The 24633-nt window shown below is 31.8% G+C and overlaps 1 protein-coding gene and 3 long non-coding RNA genes across 43 annotated transcripts in view; 2 read left to right on the forward strand and 2 right to left on the reverse strand.

The window, feature by feature from the left end:
• Positions 1-24633, forward strand: part of LOC126694253 (disease resistance protein RPM1-like) — a 397275-nt gene that overhangs the window by 162322 nt on the left and 210320 nt on the right. For 21 of the 39 annotated variants that reach the window (XM_050390334.1, XM_050390350.1, XM_050390348.1 and 18 more), the window contains one exon: positions 3268-5754. In XM_050390334.1, the coding sequence (XP_050246291.1) occupies positions 3297-5754 (2458 nt within the window). In that variant the 5' untranslated portion in view covers positions 3268-3296. Of the gene's footprint in view, positions 1-475; positions 613-3267; positions 5907-24633 lie in introns of those variants that run through there. The other 18 variants (XM_050390371.1, XM_050390354.1, XM_050390344.1 and 15 more) reach the window with 8 other exon arrangements.
• On the forward strand, positions 6176-6962 carry LOC126697891 (uncharacterized). The gene is made up of 2 exons (XR_007646276.1): positions 6176-6611; positions 6714-6962. It is a non-coding gene; the product is annotated as an uncharacterized LOC126697891 (long non-coding RNA).
• On the reverse strand, positions 10717-15316 carry LOC126697896 (uncharacterized). 2 transcript variants are annotated; one of them, XR_007646282.1, is made up of 5 exons: positions 14166-15316; positions 14000-14074; positions 13209-13431; positions 11378-12484; positions 10717-11155 (listed from the first exon to the last, which is right to left on the reverse strand). It is a non-coding gene; the product is annotated as an uncharacterized LOC126697896 (long non-coding RNA). The 2 variants fall into 2 exon arrangements; XR_007646281.1 differs by having other exon boundaries at positions 14000-15316.
• Positions 17116-24633, reverse strand: part of LOC126697906 (uncharacterized) — a 64760-nt gene continuing 57242 nt past the window's right edge. The window contains exons 2-3 of the long non-coding RNA XR_007646293.1: positions 22432-22631; positions 17116-17264 (exon numbers count right to left, since the gene is read on the reverse strand). This is a non-coding gene — a long non-coding RNA (uncharacterized LOC126697906). The remainder of the gene's footprint in view (positions 17265-22431; positions 22632-24633) is intronic.

Raw genomic sequence — 24633 nt, forward strand, 5'->3', positions numbered from 1 at the left:
ATGTTTTGAGAAGAGAGACATAAAAGAGTAACAAAAATACAAATTTACTCTTGTTTTTAACAGAAGTGGGTAACGGGAGACAAACGGAACTAGTCTCAGGTGGGTAAAGTGCCAATTTTTAAATTATAGGTAGGCAAAGTGTTTTCAAGCAAACCACAAGTGAACAAAGTGTCATTTCCCCTATTTATTTTTTATTTATTTCTTAATTTAAAAAAATAAGTTAATAAAAATTAGAAAAACAAAAAAAAAAAAAAAACCAAAAATTTAATTAGGGGAACAACGTCGCTCACTCCCCACATTTGAAGAACCAAAATTCTAACCCCACCCACTTGATAACTGAGAGACTGAGTGTCCGTTTGGGATCCGCTTATTCTGCTGAAACTGAAAAATTTTTGTTGAAAATACTGTAGATAAAAGTAAAAGTTAATTGAAATAGTACAGTGACACCTATGAATAGTGTCAAAAAGCACAGTAAGACCCATGAATAGTAGCAAAAATAAGCTGAATAGTAAAATAAGTTGGCAAAAATAATTTTTGCCAAACGCACACAAAGAGGGAGAAAGAGGGGGAAAGAGAGATCAAGGTGGAGAAAGAGAGAGAGATCGAGACAATGTAAGTATGGTTTTTTGGAGTTGAAATATTATCTGGGTTTGTTTTGAATGTCCAAAACATTTACTAGTTTGGGTTTTTTGGCCTAATTTGTGATTGTGTTTGTGTAATTTTTGTTCTAATGCTTGATTTGACCAATTTTGCCATCTACGTATTTCGTTTTTATGGCCCTTTGTTTATAAAGATTAAAACTTTCTTTAATGGGGCTTTGAATTTTGTTGGTGGTGTTGTGTGACAGAGATGGCTTTTGGTGTTTTGCATTTATCAATGCTTTTTTTACAGATCATGTGATTCATTGGTAAAAGTTGTGGATTTAGGTGGGTGAGGTTAGAATTTGGGTTCTTCAGATGTGAGGAGCCTAATTAAATTTCTAGGTTTTTTTTAATTAACGTTTTTTAATTTTTTATTTTTGAGTTAAGAAATAAATGAAAAATAAATATTAAATAAAGTGCAAAATGCCACGGTGAATTAACAGCAATATTGGATAGATTGTTAATAGATGACAAATTGAAGATTATTGAAACTTAGATGACTGAAATGACAAAATGCAAATTTAAAGGATTGAAATAAAAGTGATGAAACTTAGAGAGTGAGTTTTATATTATGGCCTTGATTTTATCTTATTGAGCTCAGGACCTAGTAATTGGGCTGAATTTCAAGTTGAGTTAGGCTTTGGAGTGAGATTATATTGACATAGTTACACCCAATTAAGTCTAGACCTCTATTAAAAAAAATTTATAATTACAATAGAGAGAGGAGATTACAATCTCGATATTTTCAATAAGACTCTTGACAACTTATACTCTATTTTACATGTAAAGTTGTGTTATTAACTTATTATTTGGAGGTTGCTAAGGCCAAATTTTATGTTTCCTTTTGACCAACTTAAGTTTTCTTCTTAACCATATTTTTCAATGCTATTGCTACCAAGTATCAAATACAGGAAAACTCGAAAAGCACTCTTTAAAAAAAAAAAAAAAAATACCCAAACAAACATAGTAGTAAATTAAGAACCCCAAATTTCTATGGAATGTATTTGTCCAAACAAACATCTTTGGCTTCTATAAGTTCAGAGCAAATGAGAGAGAAATTTCATGTCTCCTTTTGCCTTGAATAGCATTATGTGGCTCTTCTTTATCCCTAAATAAATAAAGAACCATTAATTGAATCACCTGCAGCCATATCTATGATCATGGGTAAAGTAAAATTATAACTAAATACTTAGAAAAGAAAAGGAAAAAGGAAAATAACACACACACACACACTCTCTCTCTCTCTCTCTCTCTCTCTCTCTATATATATATGTATGTATATGTGTACACTAAATGCCATTGGCCAATTTCCCATAGTAGGTAATGAAGTTATAAGTAATAAAATATAAATTGTATATCACAAATAGAGTACTAGTGGCTATATTTTACTCACACCAAGTGAAAATCTTTAATTATATTTTTTTATAAGTACCTTTAATTAAATTTTTTTTTTTTTTTTTAAGAATACTAAGTATTTTAACATACACACACAGGAAAAGAAGAGAAGGTCTTAAAGAAACCTACAGTGATGTATATCCAAAAAGCCTAACTCTTAAATACTTGGATGAACTAAATAACTCTGCTAAAATTTGGGGAGGTTTCAAATTAAAACCAAATTATAAAAAGGTTAATCTAAAATCATATTTGAATCATTTTGGCGGCAATGATAAGTCATTGTTAATGAAAGTAATTGAATTTGTATAAGCTATGACCAAAATGTGTATACCACAAAGAGTCATTCCATGTAAAACTAATGACATTTAGTATATTATACGAAATTTGTGAAATTATATACTAATCAAACATTTAATTATGATCACCTAAACATTCATGATAATTTTCACAGTCTTGATGGTGTATGTTCCTCCAATGTTGAAGATATTTATCATGTTGATTTAGTACATTCTTAATAAAACTTTCGAAGTTTCCCCTAAATAAGATATCATATACTATATAATTAGAATTCTATTATACAAGTTTGTGTTTGCACTAACTGGACACTTTTTTTTTCTTTTTTTCTTTTTGCATTTTTTCTCCTTATATAATGCGGCACACTATAAGTATGTGAAATAACTAACGACTCTAAGTAAAAAACTATTTTAGAAATTTCAAAAAGTTTAAGAAATATTGCTCCTATAAACATTATACTACCAAAAATTCTAGAAATTTAAAAGAAGTTTTATTATTTATTTTATATTATTTTTATAACTTATCATGATTTTTTTAATAATAAAGTTTTTTTTTTCTTACACACACGTATATATGGTTTTTTATTATATGCTAAGTAAAACTAATTAGAAATTATAGTTTTAACTAAAAATAGAAAACATACCAACACTACCCAAATTCTGATTAAATTTTACTCTTCTTTAAACAAATTAATGTTTTTTAAAAAAAATAAATTCTTTGATTTGAATTTTTTTATTGATTTAAAATTATCTTATATATATTCTCTCATACATCATACGAATTAATGACTAATTAAACCAATATTGTAAAAGAAAATAAGGTAAGTCATAGTCTATGCTCACAAGGTAGTATTGTGAATATGATTTTACCTTTTACATCTGAAACTGGTTTTATTTTTGTTACATCTGGCACTGAGTTGGTTCATTTGTAATTTTAGGTGGCCAATGATTTAATAAGGGAAGAGAAATGGCAGAAAGTGCAATCAACCTAGCTAAAGACTATTTGGCCCCGTTGTTAGTCCAAGAAGCAAAATTGCTGGTGGGAATCCACAACAAAGTTGAGAGCATCCAAAGTGAATTGGAGTTCATCCAGTCTTTCCTCAAGGATGCAGATTTAAAAGCGGAGAAGGGAGACACTAGCAGTGTTACACAAACATGGGTAAAAAATGTAAGGGAAACAGCTTATCACATAGAAGATGTAATTGATGAATACCTATTTCATTTTGCAAAATATCCTCAAACGCAAAGACGAGTTTATCGTATACCCTTGAAGATTTTTCAATGTGTTGCCAACTTGAAACCAAGACATGTGATTACCTCTAAGATTCAAGATATCAATGACGAGCTCAAGGCACTCCGAGAGAGAGGTGAAAGATTTGGCTTCAATAATTTGGAGCAAGGAGGATTGAGCAATGATGCTAGACAGCCAAGATGTGATTTATGGAATGACCCTCGAGAGGCATCCCTTTTCATTGCTGACGATGAGCTTGTGGGCATTGAGGGTCCCAAAGACAAATTGATAAAGTTGTTGGTAAACGGACCATCTAATCTCATGGTGATTTCAGTGGTTGGCATTGGTGGGCTTGGTAAGACCACTCTTGTCAAGAAAGTGTATGAAAATGAGCAAGTGACGCTGCCCTTTCATTGTAGTGCTTGGATCACTGTGTCTCAATCATACAAGATGGAGGAGATATTGAGGAAAATGATAAAGGATTTCTACAAGGCAAGGAAGGGGATTCCCCCTAGGGAGATTGACACAATGGAAAGAACAATGTTAATTCAAGAATTGAGGCAATTTTTACTTGAATTGAGGTATGTAGTAGTTTTTGACGATGTATGGGATATGAGCTTTTGGCGTATTGTACAACTTGCTTTACCGGACAAGAACAAAGGCAGTAGAATAGTAATAACAACTCGAGATGAGAGTGTTGTTCCGTCTGACAAACAATCTCCATTTTATCATGTGTACAAATTGTCACATCTATCATTAGAAAAAGCTCAAGAACTTTTTTGCAAGAAGGTCTTCCAATGTGAAGGGAGGATTTGTCCCCGTGAATTAAATGAATCATCAAATAGCATAATCAAGAGGTGCGGTGGGCTGCCACTTGCAATTGTGACTATAGGCGGTCTTTTGTCAACAAAACAAAAGGTTGAGTCTGAGTGGATCAAATTTCTTGATAGCCTAACTTCAGAGTTAGAAAGTAATCCCCAACTCCAAGATATCACCAAAATCCTATCTCTTAGCTATATTGATCTACCTTACAACCTCAAAGCTTGTTTCTTATATTTTGGCATGTTTCCAGAGGATTACTTCATTAATAGTGCAAAACTAATTCGACTTTGGATAGCTGAGGGTTTTGTAAAAGAAATGTCAGGGAAAACATTGGAGGACATTGCACAAGACTATTTGAACCAACTTATTCATAGATGCCTGGTTCAAGTGGCAAGGATTGATTTTAATGGCAGAACTAGAAGTTGTCGAGTCCATGATATGTTGCATGGGTTCATTCTTACTAAGTCAAAGGAGTTGAGTTTTCATTGGGTCTCAATACAGAATTGCTTAAGGGTAGAGAGAATTGCTCGACGCCTCTCAATTCAAACCAATGTAAATACCCCTTTGCAAAGTATTACTAGTTCCCAAACTCGTTCTATTCTCATTTTGGGGTTAGATGAAGTGCCCAATTCTTTTCTAATGACTTGTTTTTCAAATTTCAAGCTTATGAAAGTAATGGATTTTGAAGGTGCTCCTATTGATTGTATTCCTAAAGAAATGGGAAGCCTATTCCATCTAAGATATTTAAGCCTAAGAAAAACAAAAGTGCAAATGCTTCCAAAGTCCATAGGAAAATTGCTCAACCTAGAAACGTTGGATTTGAAACGTTCCCTTGTGTCTGAGCTTCCAGCGGAGATTAGTGGGCTTCTTAAGCTACGATATCTTGCGGCCTACAATTATAACGGAGATACTAAATACAATATAGATTCTCGATGTGGGATAAAGATACCAAATGGCATTAGGCATTTAGAGTCCTTACAGAAGCTTTATGACATTGAAGCCACGAGCGCTACCCTTATAACAGAATTGGGAAGTTTGTCACAGTTGAGGAAGTTGTCGATATCTAAATTGAAGAAAGAGAATGGGATGGATTTGTGCACTGCGATACAGAAAATGAGCCACCTTCGGTCATTGGAAATTAAAGCAACAAGTGAGGAAGAAGTTCTTAATTTGCAATCGCTGCCTTCTCCTCCTCTCCTCCTACAAACTCTTGGCCTATATGGGCGACTAGAAAAGTTGCCAGAATGGATTCCCAAACTCAAGAGTATATTGAGAATTGATTTAAGCTGGTCAAAATTAATGGAAGATCCATTAAAGGTCCTTCAAGCTCTGCCTAATTTGATGAGTTTTTCGCTTCACGATGGATACGGAGGTGAGCAATTACATATTAAGGGAAGAAGCTTCCAGAAACTCAAGAGTCTAAGGTTTCTAAATTTGGGAGGATTGAATAGGCTGATAATAGATGAAGGTGCCCTGCCTTTTCTTGAAAACCTTGTAATTAGAGAATGCCCACAGCTGAAGGAGGTGCCCTCTGGCATCCACCATCTGAAAAGCCTCAAAGAACTGGAATTTCTTGATATGCCGACCGAATTCGTTCTTAGTCTGCAACCAGATGAAGGCCCTGATTTTGGGAAAGTGATGCATATTCCCTCTGTCACTTTCTTGTATAGGACTCATGGAGACAACTACATTTGGTACACACTTGGTCATTTAGCATTGTTAAAGCATCTGCGAAGTTGATTCATGGAGGACCGAAGTGCCCACACACCACTTTCAGGAAATTACAGGTACGTCCCCACCCACTTATTTATTATTAGACTATTACATTTACTGTAAATTACCAAAAGTCTTTCACACATACAATTACAGACACCATATTTCATAAGCCACTACTCCATTTTGTTAACCAACTTCAACCCAGAAAATGATCATAAACATTGTTTCCGGTTGGAAACATATTGAAAATTTAATGGTTCCCCTTCCCTGTTTTTTCCTCTTGCTTCTAACAAATAAATTGCTTCTATTATGACAATTAGCTTGAAACTAATCAAGAATTTTATAGATATCACTGTGAGTAGCATGAAGCAATAATTGGACAACAAGCATTGTTCAAATTCTAATTTATAGACAACTCTTTTACTAATGTTAGTATACATTATCAAGTTTGTTTATTGTGGACAGGAAAGATGATTGAGTGCTTAAGTTTTAGTTGCCTATGAATTATAGTTGGTAAGCCTGAATTTCCTCCTTTCACATGTTATAGACCTTTTTCTTTGTTGCATTTTTATTACATTTAACTTTTTATTTATATTGCTCTTGTTAATACTGTAGGCTTAGCTTCAAATGCCAATGTTTCAAGGATTTTCATGAGCCAGATCAAACAAGATACTGTTGTTTTCTCAACCAACCAAAACATAAGTAGTTGTTTCTCCCATTCATTGTTGCCTTTGTCATTATATTGTTGTAATGTGTTATTGTTTCTGTATCAAGGATTGTTATAATTTGTAATCTTTTCTGTATCAAACTTATGCTACACAAAAGAGTGATGTTTTAGTTGAATTGTATTTGTTGTCTTTAGAATGGTTTAAGTGTTTCATTGGTATGACCGCATGTAATGGCTTTGATATAATAACTAAAAATTCTATATAATGACATTTACTTATAATTTGTGAAAGAGTAACTAGATGTATATGTTTTCTTTCTTTATTCATCAAAAATAAATAAATAGAAACTGTATCGAACAGGCTTCTTGTTCTGATTATGGAGTGTCCTCAACTATTTCTATAGACTAAGATGTTGTGTATGGTGTGGTGCTGCCATTTTGGCTTTGAGTAATTTTCTGTGCTGCTGTAGTGTTGTTCCCAAGTTTGTTGCAGATTTTGTTTTGATGTATGTTAGGTGTTATTAATTTGATGTATAAATTCAGCTTTTGCTGCTTCTTTTTGAACTTCTTGTATGGTTTTTTTTGTTTCAAGAAATTTTACTTATTCATCTGAAGGAAAAAAAAAAAACTAGATATTTTTTTACAATATGCAACATTCATTCATATTGATAAAAATGAAGTCCACTTCTAAACAACAAAATTGAAAAAGGTTCAATTAGTATTAAACATTATGAATTTAGTTACTGATGAGTGTCTCCCACAAAAGATTTTGACATCTTAAATCCTGATTTTTGGTAGGAATCCTAACTTGGAGGTTAGACTATATTTCCCCTAAAAGACTTTGTTGTCCAGAATTTTCTGAACGAAACCTCTTGTACTCACACTGTGATCTTGTTTCAGAAAATTTAACTCATTCATAAATAATAATAATTGAACTAGAATTTTTTTTGCCTTATTCACAGTGTGATCTTGTTATGATGTTAGAATTATGAGCCTCTTCCATTTGATATCAGTAAAGGAACTTTATGAAATCTAATAATGTAAGATTAGTTTTGATTAATTTAGCTAATAAAGAACTTAGTTTAAAAAGTCTATAGTTAGTTTAAAAAGTCTATAGCAAGTTGAAACTCATTGGCAGAAGTTTATTAGTATATTCACTCCTAGTAACCAATCGGTTTTGTCCATAGCTACCAACAATGTGTAAGCATTCCCCCTAACATTAGAGCACTGTCCAATAATCTGCTATGAATAAAAGATAAAAGCTTTCACACACTTTCTCAAGGAAAATGCAATTTACAAAGGTGCCCTGATGGGCTTGTAGGAGATCAATAGGGAGTAGTTCCAGGCTTCCAACTTCAGGTTTTTCTATTAGTGAACATCAAATTTGTAAAGTTATTAAGGATAATCACAATTACAGAAAAGACATTTGCTTATAATTTGTGAAAGAGTAAATCGTATGTATATACTTTCTATATCATCCAAAGAAGAAATTAGAAAACTGTTATGAACAGGATTATTTTTTCGAATTGGGAAATGTCCTCAACTATCTTTAAAGACTAAAATGGCATACCAATGTGGTGTTGTCTTTTCTGTTTTGAGTAGTTTTCTCTGTTGCTGCCTAGTTTGTTGCAGGTTTAGCTTTGATGTTTGGTAGGTATTGTTAGTTTGCTCTGTTGATTCAGCTTGTGCTGCTTATTTTGAACCTCTTGTACTGTGAGTTGTTTCAAAAAAATTATCTCATTCATCTCAAAAAACAAACAAGAAATTTTTTACCATATATTCCATTCATAATGACAAAAACGTTAGTCCACTTCAAATTAATAAACTGAACATAAATTCAATTAGTATAAATCACTATGGATTCAGTTAATGATGAGTGTCTCCATAAAAGAGCTTTAAAATCGGAGACGTTTTCGCAAGGAAATCCTAACCTTACATTGGCGAGGTTTATAAACTATATCTTCCTTGTTTCTTTCTCAAAAGTTGTCAATGTGTGAGTTCATAAATTAACTTGTCATTGCCTCTAAAGGGTATTACATGAAATTTGTCTGTTGTCCTTACCAAATATGTGAAACATAAAGTAGTTCTGCTAAAAATTTACTTATCGCAGTGAACATCTTAACGGCTGACAGTTTCTATGCAAGTATTTACCAAATGATTTTGGATGTTTTCCTTTGTTCTCTTAGCCATGAAAGTGTAAATGCTACTGGATTGCAGGGTATCATAGAATATATATTGCATTATTATAGTATTAAGACACAATGTGATTTTCTTACAAAGTCAATTCAACATTAACAATAATGTAAGAAATTCGCATGTGAGTATATTCTTATAGTAAAAATTAGGAGAATTATGAATATAAAATCATTGTGCAATTGGTTTTATCCCCATTTTAAATAGAGAGCTACTGAGCTTGGAGTGGGTCACTGATGGGTCCCGATTTGGGAGCCAATGCAGAGAGGTTCAATTCAACTCAACTATTTATAGTGCAAAATAAAAATTCAGAAAAAGGAAATTGTATATCAATAACTAACTCAGATAGCCATTTACACAATGATAACTAAAAATATGACGAACTCCACTATTTCTAATTCTTGACCAATCACATGCAACATGTGTCAAACTGATTGTTTTTAATCTCACGTGATGCACACGTGAAACCCTTTAAGTCTTGCGACACCGTTTCATAAAACACATGTACTCCCTAAAGATGAATGACACCGTTTCCAACCCAAAAAAAAAAAACATTTTACTTCATGCCTCTATAAAAAATAAAAATTTAAAAAGTTGTATGGTCAGGAAAATTCGAAATCAAAGATTTTTTAATCTAAATTTGAAAAGGAGAATTTCAAGTGAAATTGAGAGAATTCATTTTTATTTTATGAATTTTATAATGTATCAAGTGCTATGTTATTTTGAATTTGTATAGTCTTGAATACATTTTTAGATTTATAATATTTAATTTGGAAAATTATACAATACTCTGATAGTACGATAAAAATTGTATAATTACTCATTAAATTTGAAACATAAAATTAATCTATTTCAAATTAATGGACTTACTTGGGTAGGATAAGGTTAATAGACCAATAAGAAGAAGGTGAGGCATTGGTCTTTACTCATTTTACTTGGCTAAACCCAGAAACCTTGCTTGCATATGGACATTGAAAATTTCCTGTCCACAAACAATGATCCCTTTTCTTAACTTTTAAGTTTGGGCTTCTTTGGAGGGTCCTATTTCCGATGGCTGTGTAGTCTATATGGTTGAATCGCATTGTATATAGATCGGACTCTATTAATAGTCATGTGCATGAACAACTTCGTCTAGTCTTGTGAAAGACAATTTTCTATCAAACACAATGGCCTATAAATTGTGAAAGCGAAATTATATTTTCTATCTCCACATGGGTTGAATTACTATTAAACTCAGTGGATATAATAAATGAAGAGTGAATGACCTATTTTGAATTGTTTTTGAATTTTTTTGAGATAGTTATGACATTCTTCTAACCCGCAGTTTAATAGTACAATCAGGTATAAAGATTTGGATCCTATTTCTCCTTATAAAAGAAAACAAGATATATACTAAGCTACAAGTCTCTTGGAAATGAACAAATTATTTGAATTTATCTTTATTTTGTACTTTTTAGAATATTATTCTTTGTCAATATGCAAACTTTGATGGAGTTAAGGGAAAAACAATGGAGAGATAGAAAATAAAAAGCCTTTGTCAATACTTTGGAAGTTTTGCATAAAGTTGCATCACTTTGACTTTGATGGTTTGCACGCACAAACAGACAACAAATAAATTAAAGATAGGAATAGGACACTAAAATAAACAAAAGAGAAGCGTAATGGAACAAACTCAATATTATTTGTTGGAAAAAGAAGTTAAGAAGACTCACATTAATTATTTCCATTTGATTAGAAGATGATTTTATTTAGGGGGAAAATTGATGAGAATATCAATTGATTAGAAGATGAAAGAAATTCACATGTGAGTACATTCTCATAGTAAAAAATAGGAGAATTATGAATATAAAACAACTGTGCCATTGGTTTAATCCCCATGTGAAAGAGAGAGCAACTGAGCTTGGAGTGAGTCACTGATGCAGAGAGGTTGGTACCAATGGTACCTCCACGGGGCAGGCTAGAATTCTGATGGTGTTGACAACGGAAGGACCTCACATGTGTTGTCGGCAAGCAAAGACAGTTCTTCCACCTTACACTTTGCCTTAGCTCCCTTGTGAATTTTGTGACACAAGTAAATGAGAGTGCTTTAAATCAACCAAACTAAATTCTGCTCTCTTTATCATCCAATCCATCTGCTTTAGGTTGATCTTTGGAGGCCCTTTCTCCACATTTTCATTCATATTTTGTCTGTTGCAACCTTGAGAAAAATATAAGACAAAACAAATGAACAATTACAAAATCTGTTGAATATGAATTCCTATATTACATTTATATGGCATGTCACAAGCTACAATTTTCAATAGTATCACAGATAGAACTTATCCCAATGACAGAAATAGGCAAAAAAATAAATAATAAATAAAAGAAATTCTAGTTTAGGAGCATTGAACATAGCAAATGTTTAGAGTAACTAGCTTACCTGAAAATTAAAAGTTCCGAGGAAGGAAACAGACTCCTATAATGATTTCTTCTCTCCCACAAAAGAAAAATGGAAAATTCCACATTAGAAATATGGAACAAAATTTGACAACATTGTATGCTAAGGTTCTTAGATACTATAGCTTGAAAAGAGAGTCTTATGTCTCTGGTAGTAGAGGCTCTTGTGGATGATGTATCTGGTTTCCAGATCTGAACAAAACAATTGAGGACATTCCCCAATCCGTACAAAGAACGTTATTAGTACCAGTTATCTAATTTGTTATATATATAAATCGATCATTCTTTCATTTTCTCCTCTTGTAACTATAAGGCATCTCACTTTCCTTATCCTTAAAGAATTAATTAATCCACTTGACCAGTTACCTCCACCACAACCATCACCATGACCATCGCCACTGAAATCCTTTTGAAATTTCAGTTTAACCATTATATGCCATTTGAAATATCGAATCTCACAGAATTTCAGAAAGAATGCACAAGTGAACATGCATTTATATGTATCAACAAATGAAAATGTATGTAACCACCCCATACCATAAACCCATAAAAAGGATTACACAAAAAAGGAAATACAATGCTTTGATTAAGCAATTGGCGACAGACGTTGGATACCAAGGACAGACCAAATTATGACTTGGTTCCTAAAACTAATCCAACTTCAAAAAGAACTCAGCTGGCATTTATTAAACTGAACAGAGCAATACAACTACCATTTGATGAATCCCACAAAGGATCCTTGAAGCAACATTTATACCAAGGAGCCAAGAAAAATACCTATTACGAGTACCAAGACTCCATTTTAGCAAATAAAAAAGCAGTAAAGGAGACAACTTTGAAATTTCAACTGTATGAATTCAGAGCAACCAATGATACAGGGTATTGCTATGCCACTGCAGACAAGCTACTCACACCCACCAATGACATAAGGCAGGCAGTTCTGGGTCTGGCTAGCCAAAGCGATTCCTTTAATATTAAATGTAGTTTGACTAATGATCGATACACGGAAATAGCTATTACTGGGAATGTGAGTAATTGTTGGAGCCATGCGTGTAAAAGTTTGAGTTTGCTCAGCAGCGCATCTTGCATTCTGCAGAAGAAACCAGAGAGACAGAGAAGAAGGTTTTAACCCAAAAAAAGAGCAATATCAAGAATCCATAGAATCCCTTGTTTCCTACCCTCAATTTGCAAGCATCAATGAAGAAAACAAATACAAATTGAATTGACTTAATGTGTTTGTAGATGCATGTTCCATAACTTCATTTATAATCTGAATACTTTTATCAGGATTTTCTAATTGTTATTCTTTGCTTTTCATCAGAGGGTGATGCATAACATAACCTGATTGCAAAAAAAAAAAAAAAAAAGATGCAGTAGCATAATCCTAAAGTCACAGATAAGCTCTATCATTGACTGTATCAAGACACTGTGTTCAGAAAATTTCCAAACCAGCTGTTTAGTAACTGATTCTAAGACAACTCTTAAGTGAGACTGAAATTTAAAATTTCAAGCACATGAAAATCCCTAAAAAACTCTTAAACTTTGGCTAACCTTAAAAGGGCTGTAAGGGTCATTACCTTCATGCAAAAGGTCAAAGTATTACTGATGCATGTTAGAAAATGCCAAATCATGACATAGAGGTAACAAGGAATTAAAGATAACATTTACTGCTCACTATTTTCACATTCTAACAAATGTAAAATCTGTAGAATTTACGTTGAACACATAATTTATATTAGACGAGATAAATCTACAACATGAGACACGAAAGACATAGATAACAAGTAATTGGGGATATGAAAGAATTAACTTACCAAGCGAAATGACATATATCAGAAGCAGACTGTATATGGCTAGAATGCAAGATACGTCTTCTATTATTAAGAGTAAAAAATTGGGCACCAATACCTAGCCATCCAGGTTCAGCAATCTTAAGTGACCTCCTTTTTCCATTGAAGTACCGAAATGACATGAAAAGTTTCACAAGATTAGATCTAGTATGCATATTCTGCCCCATGCATTGACCCTCTATTTTCACTGCATACACAAAACAGTTAAGTAGCATTGTTAAAATCAAGACCTAAAAGCTCTCTTCAAAATATCCAATGAAATAAAACCCCAAAGAATGCACTTGTACATATAGTACGATATGAAGGAAGTTCTTTCTTCAAAAAAAATTTGAAAGATAATAAATATTTCCTGTCCAAATAGTGACACCAAAAGGAATGGTGAAATAAATTAAACATAAATATTCTGTCTCTCCCTCTATCTCTCACACTCAAATCTTTATCTTCATAATATATGGGGGCCAAAAGTTTGAATTCCCTAAAAGTGATAATCAAGTAAACCACCACATTTAGTTGGGAGTGAACTTGATTTGGTCCGAATGAGAACTTGGATCAAACTAATCTAGGGGATGTACCAGCTTATCTAAGAAAAATCTAACTCATATTTCCTAATCATTTGTTATATAATTTTTGGTTTAAAAAAAAAAAAAAGAAAAAGAAAAAGAACCCTCTGTTTTGCACCTTTAGCAACCAAAGAACACATACTAAATCATTTTACTCAAACATCTAGATTACATGGAGAAAGTCATCATGTATACCTAGTGGTAACTGAGGCAAGGTGGCAACAGTATTTGTAGTCAACATTAGCATCTAGATTGTTGTGGAACAACAACCTGCAAAAATAGCAGTATGCTAGAGTAGAATTCATGCAATGACAAGAAACATATAAAATTTATCAAGTAAATTAAGAGTTAAAATACTGACTGTGGGCTACTTTTTTGTTGTCCCAGGGAAACTATTTTGTTTGTACTCCCTGGGAAACTTTTGCAATCCCACATCGAAAGTTACTCCCCCTACTTGCTGCCTTATAAGTCTGAAGCTGAAGGAGTAGTGTACCATCAGTTATTATCAAAAAAGTAGTATTATCAAATTCATGCGTGTGTAATCTTTCGAATAAAAAAGAGAGAGGACAAATGAATAACATCATTACTCATCGTCATAAAACCATAAATTAGTCCATGTTTTTTGCCCCAAAGTTCATATGAATGCTCCTAAGTACAAACTGCCTGGTGCCAATCCACCTAACATAACACTCATAAGAGATCTAATGGTTGAATAAAAGATTTGAGGTTCAATTCCCGATTGCACCAAAAACCGATTGGTGGTTTTGTCTAATGATAAAGAGCAAGAATCACAGATGTCATAGGTTAAAACTCTATCCAAAAAATTAAAACACTCATAAGTCATATTTCTGTGTTTCTTAAGGATCGCTCAAAACATAACATTGGAAAAGGCAGTGTTTTATTTTAATGCTATAATATGAGAACCCCTTTGCTCTTATTTGAGATAACCATTAAATCAAAGCAATCTCTCAGAGCTCAAAACAGAAAAACCAATCACACAATTAACCCGATACATAAGCTCAACATCGATAACCCACTTCAACTATTGAGAAACAAAGATTTCAGAGTCATACAATTTTAATTTTTAATTAGAGAGCATCCTAATACATTACCAAACAAACAATAAAACATAAACAATGAATTAAAGATGAAACCTTCCTGCACAAAGAGCAGAACTTTAAATTCAAAACGTCTCTTGATCATGTTGCGTTTGGTAGCCGAGAAAACCCAAGGAAAAAGAAGAAGAAGAAGAAGATTCCCTCACCTTTCACTTCTTGTGCTCTGCAATAATAATAATAGCTCACCAAGACGAATACCCGACAAATAGAACAAAAGGAGGACTTTTCTGGCAACCCAATTCACGAGCCTTAGTCTTTTATCCAGAACTAACTTCTTCTTCTTCTTCTTCTTCTTCTTTTTTTTTTTTTTTTTTTTTTTTTTTTTTTTTTTTTTTTTTTTTTTCGCTAATCAATCAAGAAAAATAATCGGATTTATGAGGGCGGTGATCACTTTTTTTTTTAGATGGACGGTAATCTGTTTACTCTTTTTGGGTACTATATATATATATATATATATATATATATATTTTAAATTTTATTGGAAGACTATGAATTCATTCAGAAGAAAAGGCAGAAGGTACATCATGGGGAAGTGTTCATTCTAAGAATAACGACTCTCATCAATCCAAGCAGAATAACCCCTACCGCCTAAAATAAAATTTAGGCACTAACTTTGTCCAAAAATCATTTTGATTCTTTAAGATTGGAACGAAATGGGAAATTAGGCATAATTTCCCAACTATCTAGTTAGTAGGTCCGTTTTTGAAAGAAATTAAGTTACTAACATCTCGAGTTTAAGAGACTCGATTTTGGGGGTGTAAATCGAGTCTCACAGAGTTGGTTTTGATGGTCGGTGACATCTGATGTGGCGTTATTGCCAGTTGACATCCATCTGGAAATCGAGTCTTAGAGACTCGATTACCATTTTGGTGTGACGTGCCCTTGACGTGGACTGAGGTGGACCCACGTGGAAGCCACCTAGAAATCGAGTCTATGACACTCGATTTCTAATAGGAATTTTTTGAATTTAACGCTCTCTCCAATCTCACTCACCCACTCACTCTCCCTCATCAGTCAAACCCCTCTCTCAGTCTCAGCCTCACCGACCCACTCTCACTCACCGTCTCCTTCTCTCACTCTCTTAGTGTCACTGTCGCCGACGTCGACCCACTCACCCACTCACCCTCTTAGCCTCACCGGTCTGACCTCTCACTCTCTCAGCCTCACCGACCCACTCTCACTCACCCTCTCCTTCTCTCACTCTCAGCGTCACCGTCGCCGACGCCGGCCCCAACCCACTCACCCTCTCAGCCTCACCGACCCAGTCTCAGTCATCCTTTCACTCTCTCGCTCACCAACCCACTGTCGCACGTCCTTGTCACCCTCTCTACTCTCTCACTCACCCTCTGCTGTCACTTAGTCTCCAGTCTATGCGATATCTGGAAAAAAAAAAAAAAAAAAAAAAAAAAAAAAAAAAAAAAAAAGGTGAATCCCTTTATGCATTTTGCAATGTAATCAGTTCGTTTTGTTTTTGTTTTTTGTTTTTTTTTCTATTTTGGTTTCTGTATTGAATTTCTAATAGAGGTAAAATATTCTTGTTTTACCATTAGTTTTTAATGGTTGTTGTACTGATTACTTAATTAACTACATATCCAGCAAAAAAAAAAAAAAAAAAACTGTGTACTCCACTTGCTATAAATTGGTATTTTAAGTTTTTTTTTTTGTTGTATGATATGTTGCTAGAGTATGTTGATTCTGCATGTTGTTAGAGTACTCCACTTGCTATTATTTATATATTTATATAAATATACAAATATTTAAATATATTGTTTTATAAATATATAAATATAAATATATAGTTGTATAAATATATAAATATATAAATATATTTATATAAATATATTTATATAAATATATAAATATAAATATAAATATATATTTATATAAATATATAGTTGTATAAATATATAAATATATTTCTATAAATATATAAATATAAATATATATACATATTTAAACAACCAACTAATATACATAAGGAGCCCTGCCTGGGCTTCCAGGCCGGTTACTCAAAAAAAAAAAAAACTAATATACATAAGGAAACAAATATCTTATCAGGAAACAAATATAAATATTTAATACAAACAAATATTTTATCAAGAAATGGCATGACAAATTCAATGCAAGCAACACTTTCTAAAGCAACTATATACACTAAACAACCAACTAGAGAGTGAGGAGACCCTTACCTGACATGAGGATGAGCAAATGTACTGCTGAGAATGTATGAGAGTGAGAGGAGCAATATTTTGCTGCTGATGTATGAGAGTTTATGAGAGTTGTATGATGTTCTGTGAGAGTTGTTGAGAGAGGTTCTGTGAGAGTTGAGAGTTGTTGAGGTTCTGTGATACAAGTTGCTAAAGGTGTGAGAGTTGTGTGAGGCAGTCAAAATATTCTCTGAGAGTTGTGTGAGGTTGTGTGAGAGTTTTTTATTACTATTCAAATATTCTCTGCATACTCAAAACAGACGTGTGAGAGTTTTCTTTATTGCTACTCAGACAAACTCTGCATATTCAAAATAGACATAAAGATGGACATGACTAATCACCCAAAAACAAAACATGGATATGACCGGATATGACCAATGCATACCCAAAACAGGTGCTAGTCAGATATTCTTTGCACACGCAAAATAGACAAAAACATGGACATGACCAAGAGGTGACCAGGGGGCAGTGTGAAGCTTTAAAAATCGAGTCTCTGAGACTCGGTTTTACTTTTAGTAAACCGAGTCTCATAGACTCGATTTTAGAGACCGTATACGTGGCAAAATTCCACGTGGAGTACACGTGGAATTCTGCCACATCAAACAACATAAACCGAGCCTCAAAGGCTCGATTTAGAGGCCCTAAATCGAGCCTCTAAGGCTCGAGTTGTTACTAACTCAAATTGTTTGCAAACCGGGCCAACTAACTGAATGGTTAGTTTTTTAATGCTAGTTACCCATTTTCTCCTTAAGATTGAAATTGATTATTTTAGTCAGATTACTTTACAAAAATATTTGAATAATTTTGCTCAAAAGTCATTTTAGTCCTTTGATGATTCATTTTAGTCCAATAATTTTGTCCAAAAATCACTCAAGATGATGGGCTAAAATGAATTTTTGGATAAAGTTACCAAATTAAAATGACCATTTTCAAAATTAAAGTACTTATATAATTTTAAAATAAAGTTAAAATGACCGACTTCAATTTTTTTTTTATCAGACCAACTTCAAACTTAAATGTCCAAAAAATTAATATAAAAAAATGTCCAAAAAGATTTTTGAGCAAAGTTAGTGATGTAAATTACATTTTTTTGCCTATATTTTTAAAGAAGTCTGGGCCCTGTAATTGAGTTGAATTTCGAGTTGGGTTGGGCTATGGAGCGAGGGTCTAAAGTCAATTGCTGAGAGCACTATTAAGATTTAAGTCCATATCTCTTGACTGTAAGCCTGTAACGCTGTAAACCGGTAGTAACGCATCAATGTTTTACTTTTAACTTGCTTTGCTTTGCTTGTTTACGTAAAAGACAAATTCCTTGCCTTCATATTTGGTTTTGGAATTTCTTTACATCTCTGGTTTCTATAAATTTGGACCAAATGATATAGAAACTATACCTCTCCGTTTCCTTTCTATAGCATTGTGCTGTTCTTACTTCTTTATCCCTTTATCAAAACTATAACTATTCAATCCTGCACCCATATCTATGATCATATGCAGTGGCGGAGCCAGGAATTTAGGTCAGGAGGGGCAAAATTAAAAGACAAGATTGAAAGTAAAAAATTAATCTAAAAAAATTAATCAATATTAATAACAAAATAAATGAACTACTATATGATAATATAATTGTCATACAGAATTTAACATAAAATGTAAACTTTAATTTATTTTTTTACACCTAGCTTATTTTACTCAATCGCCTTCGACGATTTTTCATATTTTGAAACCGCTACATGATTTCTTCACACTCAATAGTCTTGAATATATCTTTCTCAACATATGTGACTAAATAATCATTCATCCACTGATCTCCTATTCAATTGCGTAATCGATTTTTAATTATGTTCATTGCCAAAAAAACTCTTTCAACAATAGCTATTGTAACTAGTAAGATCATTGTCAAAGTCACTAATGGATATGAAACATCTTTTTTTTTTTTTTTAATCACTACCAAGTAAGACCCCATGGTTTTATATTATAGTTATATGTTTTTTTTTTTTTAAGTCTATCAAGCTACTGTGTAATGTGTTTAGATTCCTATCCTATTCAATGTTGAGATTTTTTTTTTTTTAATCATTACTAAGTGGGACCCATTGGTTTTATTATATATTAGAATTGTAGTAGGAGGAGAAGTCTCCTGAGCCAAAGGTACGGTGAATTGATAATTTTTTTTTTTTTGTCTTTTGTGTCAAGGGGGGCAAATAAGGCATTTTAGGTCCTTATAATATTATTAGTTAAAAAAATTCAAAGTTCAGAGGGGGCACATGCCCCCCCTCGCCCCCCCTTCCCTCCGCCCCTGATCATATGTAAAGCAAAAAGTGTTGCCAAACTCTAAAAAAAAATAGGTTTCGTCCTACGTTTTTTCTAACAACTGTTAGGAAAAACGTTACTCTAAGAATAGTAGTATCCACGCACAGGGGTACGACTTACGAGGGAGTGGAGTTTACGGTTTCCACTGGGTGTTTTCAAGTGAGACCACATTTTCTTCCTCAGCTCAGGTCTGGTCTAATTTGCTCATCTTACATTTTGATTGTGTCCAGGGCCGGCTGAACCTATAGGCGAGCTAGGCGGTCGCCTAAGGCCCCCACATGTAAGAGGGCCCCCAAGTAGCAATAATATTGTATATAATATTGTGTTCTCATCTGAAAAAAAAAAAAATATATATATATATATATATAGTATATAATATTGTATGAAAAAAAAAAAAAAAAAACATAATATATAATATTGTGTTCTCATCTGAAGAAGGAAAAAAAAAAAAAAAAAACCGTTTCTCACATTTAAGTTGCAGCAGCAGAAGAAAAGAGGCCCGTTTCTCATTTGAGGAGAAAAAAAAAAAAAAAAAAAAGGGTCGTTACTCACTGAAGTGACATGATATCTTTAGCTTGCAGAAGAAAAGATTACAAAACACCCGTTTCTCATCTTGAAAAAAAAAAAATTGCCCGTTACTTACATTGAAGTGACATGAAATCCTATCATCAAATCTTTAACTTGCAGAAGAAAAGATTACAAAAAGCAATAATCTTTGGTTTGTAAAAGAAAATATTACAAAAGGCAGAAAGAAGAAAAAAATCGCCCACTCTTTGACTCTCTCCAATCTCCATCTTGATTCAAAAAAACAAAAAACACTCTTTTTTTTGTTGACTTACTCATCAATTGGTGTTGGCAATAGACTTGATGTGTTCATAGATCTTCATTTCAGGTTCATTTTTTGTTTTCTCCTCCTTTGCCTCTTTCATCTTCTTCATAGTTTGCTGGGTTTTTTTTTTGGTTGAAGAGGAGTTTGCTCAGCTCTGCTATTGCTCATTGCTGCTAAGTAAAGAGCACAAACAGCTGCGGCAAGAGAACAAAAAGTGAAGAGAAATAGATTTCTCTAGAAACTTGATCCGGGCCCTTAAAAATGTCTCTAGAAGCATCAATTCATCCGGACCATTGATTTCACTTTACAAAAAGTGAAAAAAAGCTGGCTGTGGCTTCTAGAGAAAGCCTACACAGTTAGTCAGTTACACGTTTTGCCTTTTGTTTTTTGATTTTTGATTTTTTTTTTTTTTTTTTTTTTAAGATATCAGAGAAAGCCTTACACATTTATCCTTTTGCTTTTTGATTTTTGATTTTTTTTTTTTTTTTTTTTTAAGAAATCAGAGAAAGCCTTACACGTTTTGCCTTTTGCTTTTTGATATTTGATTTTTTTTTTTTTTTTTTTTAAGAAATCAGATTTTTTTAGTGTGATGCCATGATGAACTTTTAGTATCAGTGAATGTGTGAATCAAGTTGAGTTCTACATATTTTGTTAGTGGAGAGTATTGATAACAAAATTATAAATTTAGAATAATTTATTTTGTATTAATATTAATTTTAATTTTTTTGTGCAGGTTTAAAGTGTAAAGTGATCATATTAAGTAAAGCTACAATTGTGCTTTTTATAAACCAGGTTCTATTGTTTTATACGTTAAATTTATATTATTCTAGTTAAATTGTAATTTTTATTATTATTATAGATTGTATTTCATTTATTTGTAAATATTTTTTAATTACAAATGTCTACTAGAAAATATCCATCCGGATATGAAAAACTAAAAAAGAAAAGACAAAGAGAAGAACTAATTGAATCTCAAAAAGGAGCTATGGACAAATTTATTACTAGTAAAAAACAAAATCTTGTAGAAAATTTGAGTGAAAGTTTCATAAATGAAGAAGAAATTCATCAAAAAGAGTTAGAAGATAATGAAAATATACAACAAAATGATAATAATGAAGATGGTCATGATAATGTTCAAACATGTAATGTCACCATTCTTGATAATGAAGCTCAAAATAATTTAGAGGAGAGTGAAAATATTAATGATCAACCTAGTTTTAAAAGAAGTTTTGCAAATAAATGATAACTCTCCAATTAATGTACTAAATTATATAAAAAGGCTAGAATCTTTTCCAAATACATGTATTGCTTTCAGAATATTACTAACTATACCTATTATAGTTGCTTCCGCAGAAAGAAGTTTTTCAAAATTAAAATTAATAAAATCATATTTAAGATCAACTATGTCACAGGAAAGATTAAGTGGATTAGCTATATTATCAATTGAAAAGGAAATGTTAGCGGAACTTGAATGCAAAAATTTAATTAGTAATTTTGCCTCTCAAAAAACAAGAAAAATAAATTTTAATTGAAAAAATATATATTAATTTATAATAAAAGGCCCCATTTAAAACTTTTGCCTAGGGCCCCCAAATTCGTTGAGCCGGCCCTGATTGTGTCTACAATAATCTTTGTTATTTTCTACTTATAATTGTTAGATTCTAATTATCTATGGCTTTGCTAGGGTTTATATTCTCTTTAGTTTTTGTTTTAGGTTGTTTTAATTTGCATTGTAATGATTTCTTCTTCAACTGTGGATATGGTTGTTATATATATATACAATATCTTTCTATTATAATATATAAAAGCTGAAGTCTATATTCTATACATAAAAGAATAAACAGGTAAAATAATCGGAGTTACAAGGGCGGTGTCGGGTGATGACTGTTTATTATTTTTGGGTACTATTATATTTTAAATGGAGTCTGGGCCTTCTAAATTGGGATGAATTTCGAGTTGGGTTAGGCTATGGAGTGAGAGCATAAAGTCCATAGTTGAGCACTATTAAGTCCAGAACTATAGATTTAACGTTTATGTACAGACTTCAAAACCAAAAGACAGATTTGTGTATAGAATAAAGACTCAGAAGCTCCTTAACACAGAAAAATTATTAAAACAACAAAAATAAAAGAAAAATGAGAGCATCATGAGGTTTTACTTTTAATTTACCTTGCTTTGCTTTGCTTGTTTACGTAAGAAAAATTCCTTGCCGTCTTATTTGGTTTTGGAATTTTTCTTTACATCTTAATTTGGTTTCTATAAATTTGGAGCAATTGATAGAGAAATCCCATGTCTCTGTTTCTCTTCAATAGCACTGTGTGGCTCTTTTTGTCTATATCCATCCCTCAAACAAAAATAGATCGAATCACCTGCAGCCATATTTCTTCGTCAGCTCAGGTCAGATCTAAATCTAATTCGCTCTAAAAAGGATAAAAAAAAACCTCTCTTATTTTCAACTCGCTCTTAAAAGGGAAAAGCCTTAGAATTGTCTAAACTCTAAAGTATAATACTATAATCTATTTAAAGTCGATGCACAAGTGTCCGTCACGTGCATTTTTCTATTATTATTAAAAATTAAATTAATATTAAAGTACTCTTATGGTTGCTAAAATAATCGTGTAAATTAAAACATACTCGTTATAGGCCAAGGCCAATTAGCCTTACCCCTAAAGTCTCCAATTTAAAATGGACCTAAAATTATACAATAATAATTGGTTTGTCAAATAATAATAACAATAATATGGGTAAAATATAATATATGTCCCTTAATTAACTTTCATAAAAGCTTGTTTTTCAACCTTAAATTTTGCAAAATATTCTACTTTTCATCTTTATGTCTATGTCCGTTTGTTTATGTCCTATGTAGCCCAACGAGTGCTAACATGGTATTAAACTTAGACTAAACCATTTTATTTCTTAAAAAAATGAATATGTGGCTCACAATGATTCACACACATGGATTAAATATTTGAATAAGACAAATTTATTCCTAATACCCACACAACCTAATTGAAACCTTAGCCCTAGTCTTGCGTTAATCCAGATAAAGTAAATCCCCAAACCTGCCAATCAGTGGCCAAAAATATTGTACAAACGGTAAAAGTTAATACTAATTAAAAAATATTGATTAAAAAAATAATTAAGTAAAGACGCTTACATAAAAAATTTGACACTTTGAGATGCAAGTGAGTCATTATAATTAAATATAAATGTTATTATATCGGTATGTTATAATTATTATTTTTTATTTCTCACCTAACTTCACCTTAATTGTTATTTGAACAAGTAAAAGTTATGTCTTAGTCTAACCGGATATAGCATTTCTCTCCAATCATTAATTAGTGTTCCTCAAATAAAATTATTACTAAGAGCTTTTAGAAATTTAAAACTTGCCATTATCTATAAAATATTTTTACTATTTTATTTGTTATTAAATTTAATTATATTATCAAAAAATATATATTTAAAAATTTGTATATAATTATTTTAATAAGTTGTGCATCGCACGAGCATAAAACTAATTTTATATAAGTTTATCTAATTCAAATTATCATTAACTATATAATTATTATTATATTCCATCTATTTGGTTGAGCCAAGTGGACACCCTATCATTTTTTTTCCCCTCTCTTATGTCATATAGAACATTATATGTAATGAACAATTGACATAGTTTCTCTAAGAAAAAATTCATTTCCAAAGTTTCAAAAAGTTTAAAAATTACTACTCCTATTAAAACTCTACTACCAAGAAATATTATAGAAGTTTCCAATAATAATTTTTATTATTAGTTTATATTTTTTTAATAATCTACCATGAGTTTTTGATTAATAATAAATATATATATTTTTAATAATCTGCCATACTTGCACTTTGTTACCCCATGTGTGACTTATTATAGATTTTAAAACTATAGTTAAGTGATTAAATTCACCATTTTCTAATAGTTTAAGCTTTTTGGACAATCATTAGTTTAATATAGTATTAGATTATAAGATCATGAATTCAATCTCTATCTTCATTCTATTTAACAATTGTTAGAATTGTATGGTTAAATGATTAAATTTACCATATTTTAACAATTTAAACTTTTGGAAGAATCAGTAATTTAACAATAGACACATTAAATTATTTACATGATTTACTTTTACATGAAACTCCATCACCAAAGATTTAATGTTTCATTATTTACTTTAATTTTTTTTGCAATTAATTATCATTTTCATTTCTTTTAATTAAAACTCGGACTTACATATGTCACTTTTGTAATGTATCTCAAAGCAATTTTTGTTCTTTTATTTTTACTATTATTTTATTATTAAATTTTAAATATATTATAAAAATATTTTCTTAGTTTACATGCGATTATAA

The sequence above is a fragment of the Quercus robur genome, chromosome 8, assembly GCF_932294415.1.
Source record: "Quercus robur chromosome 8, dhQueRobu3.1, whole genome shotgun sequence".
In the NCBI taxonomy this organism is placed as follows: Eukaryota; Viridiplantae; Streptophyta; class Magnoliopsida; order Fagales; family Fagaceae; genus Quercus; species Quercus robur.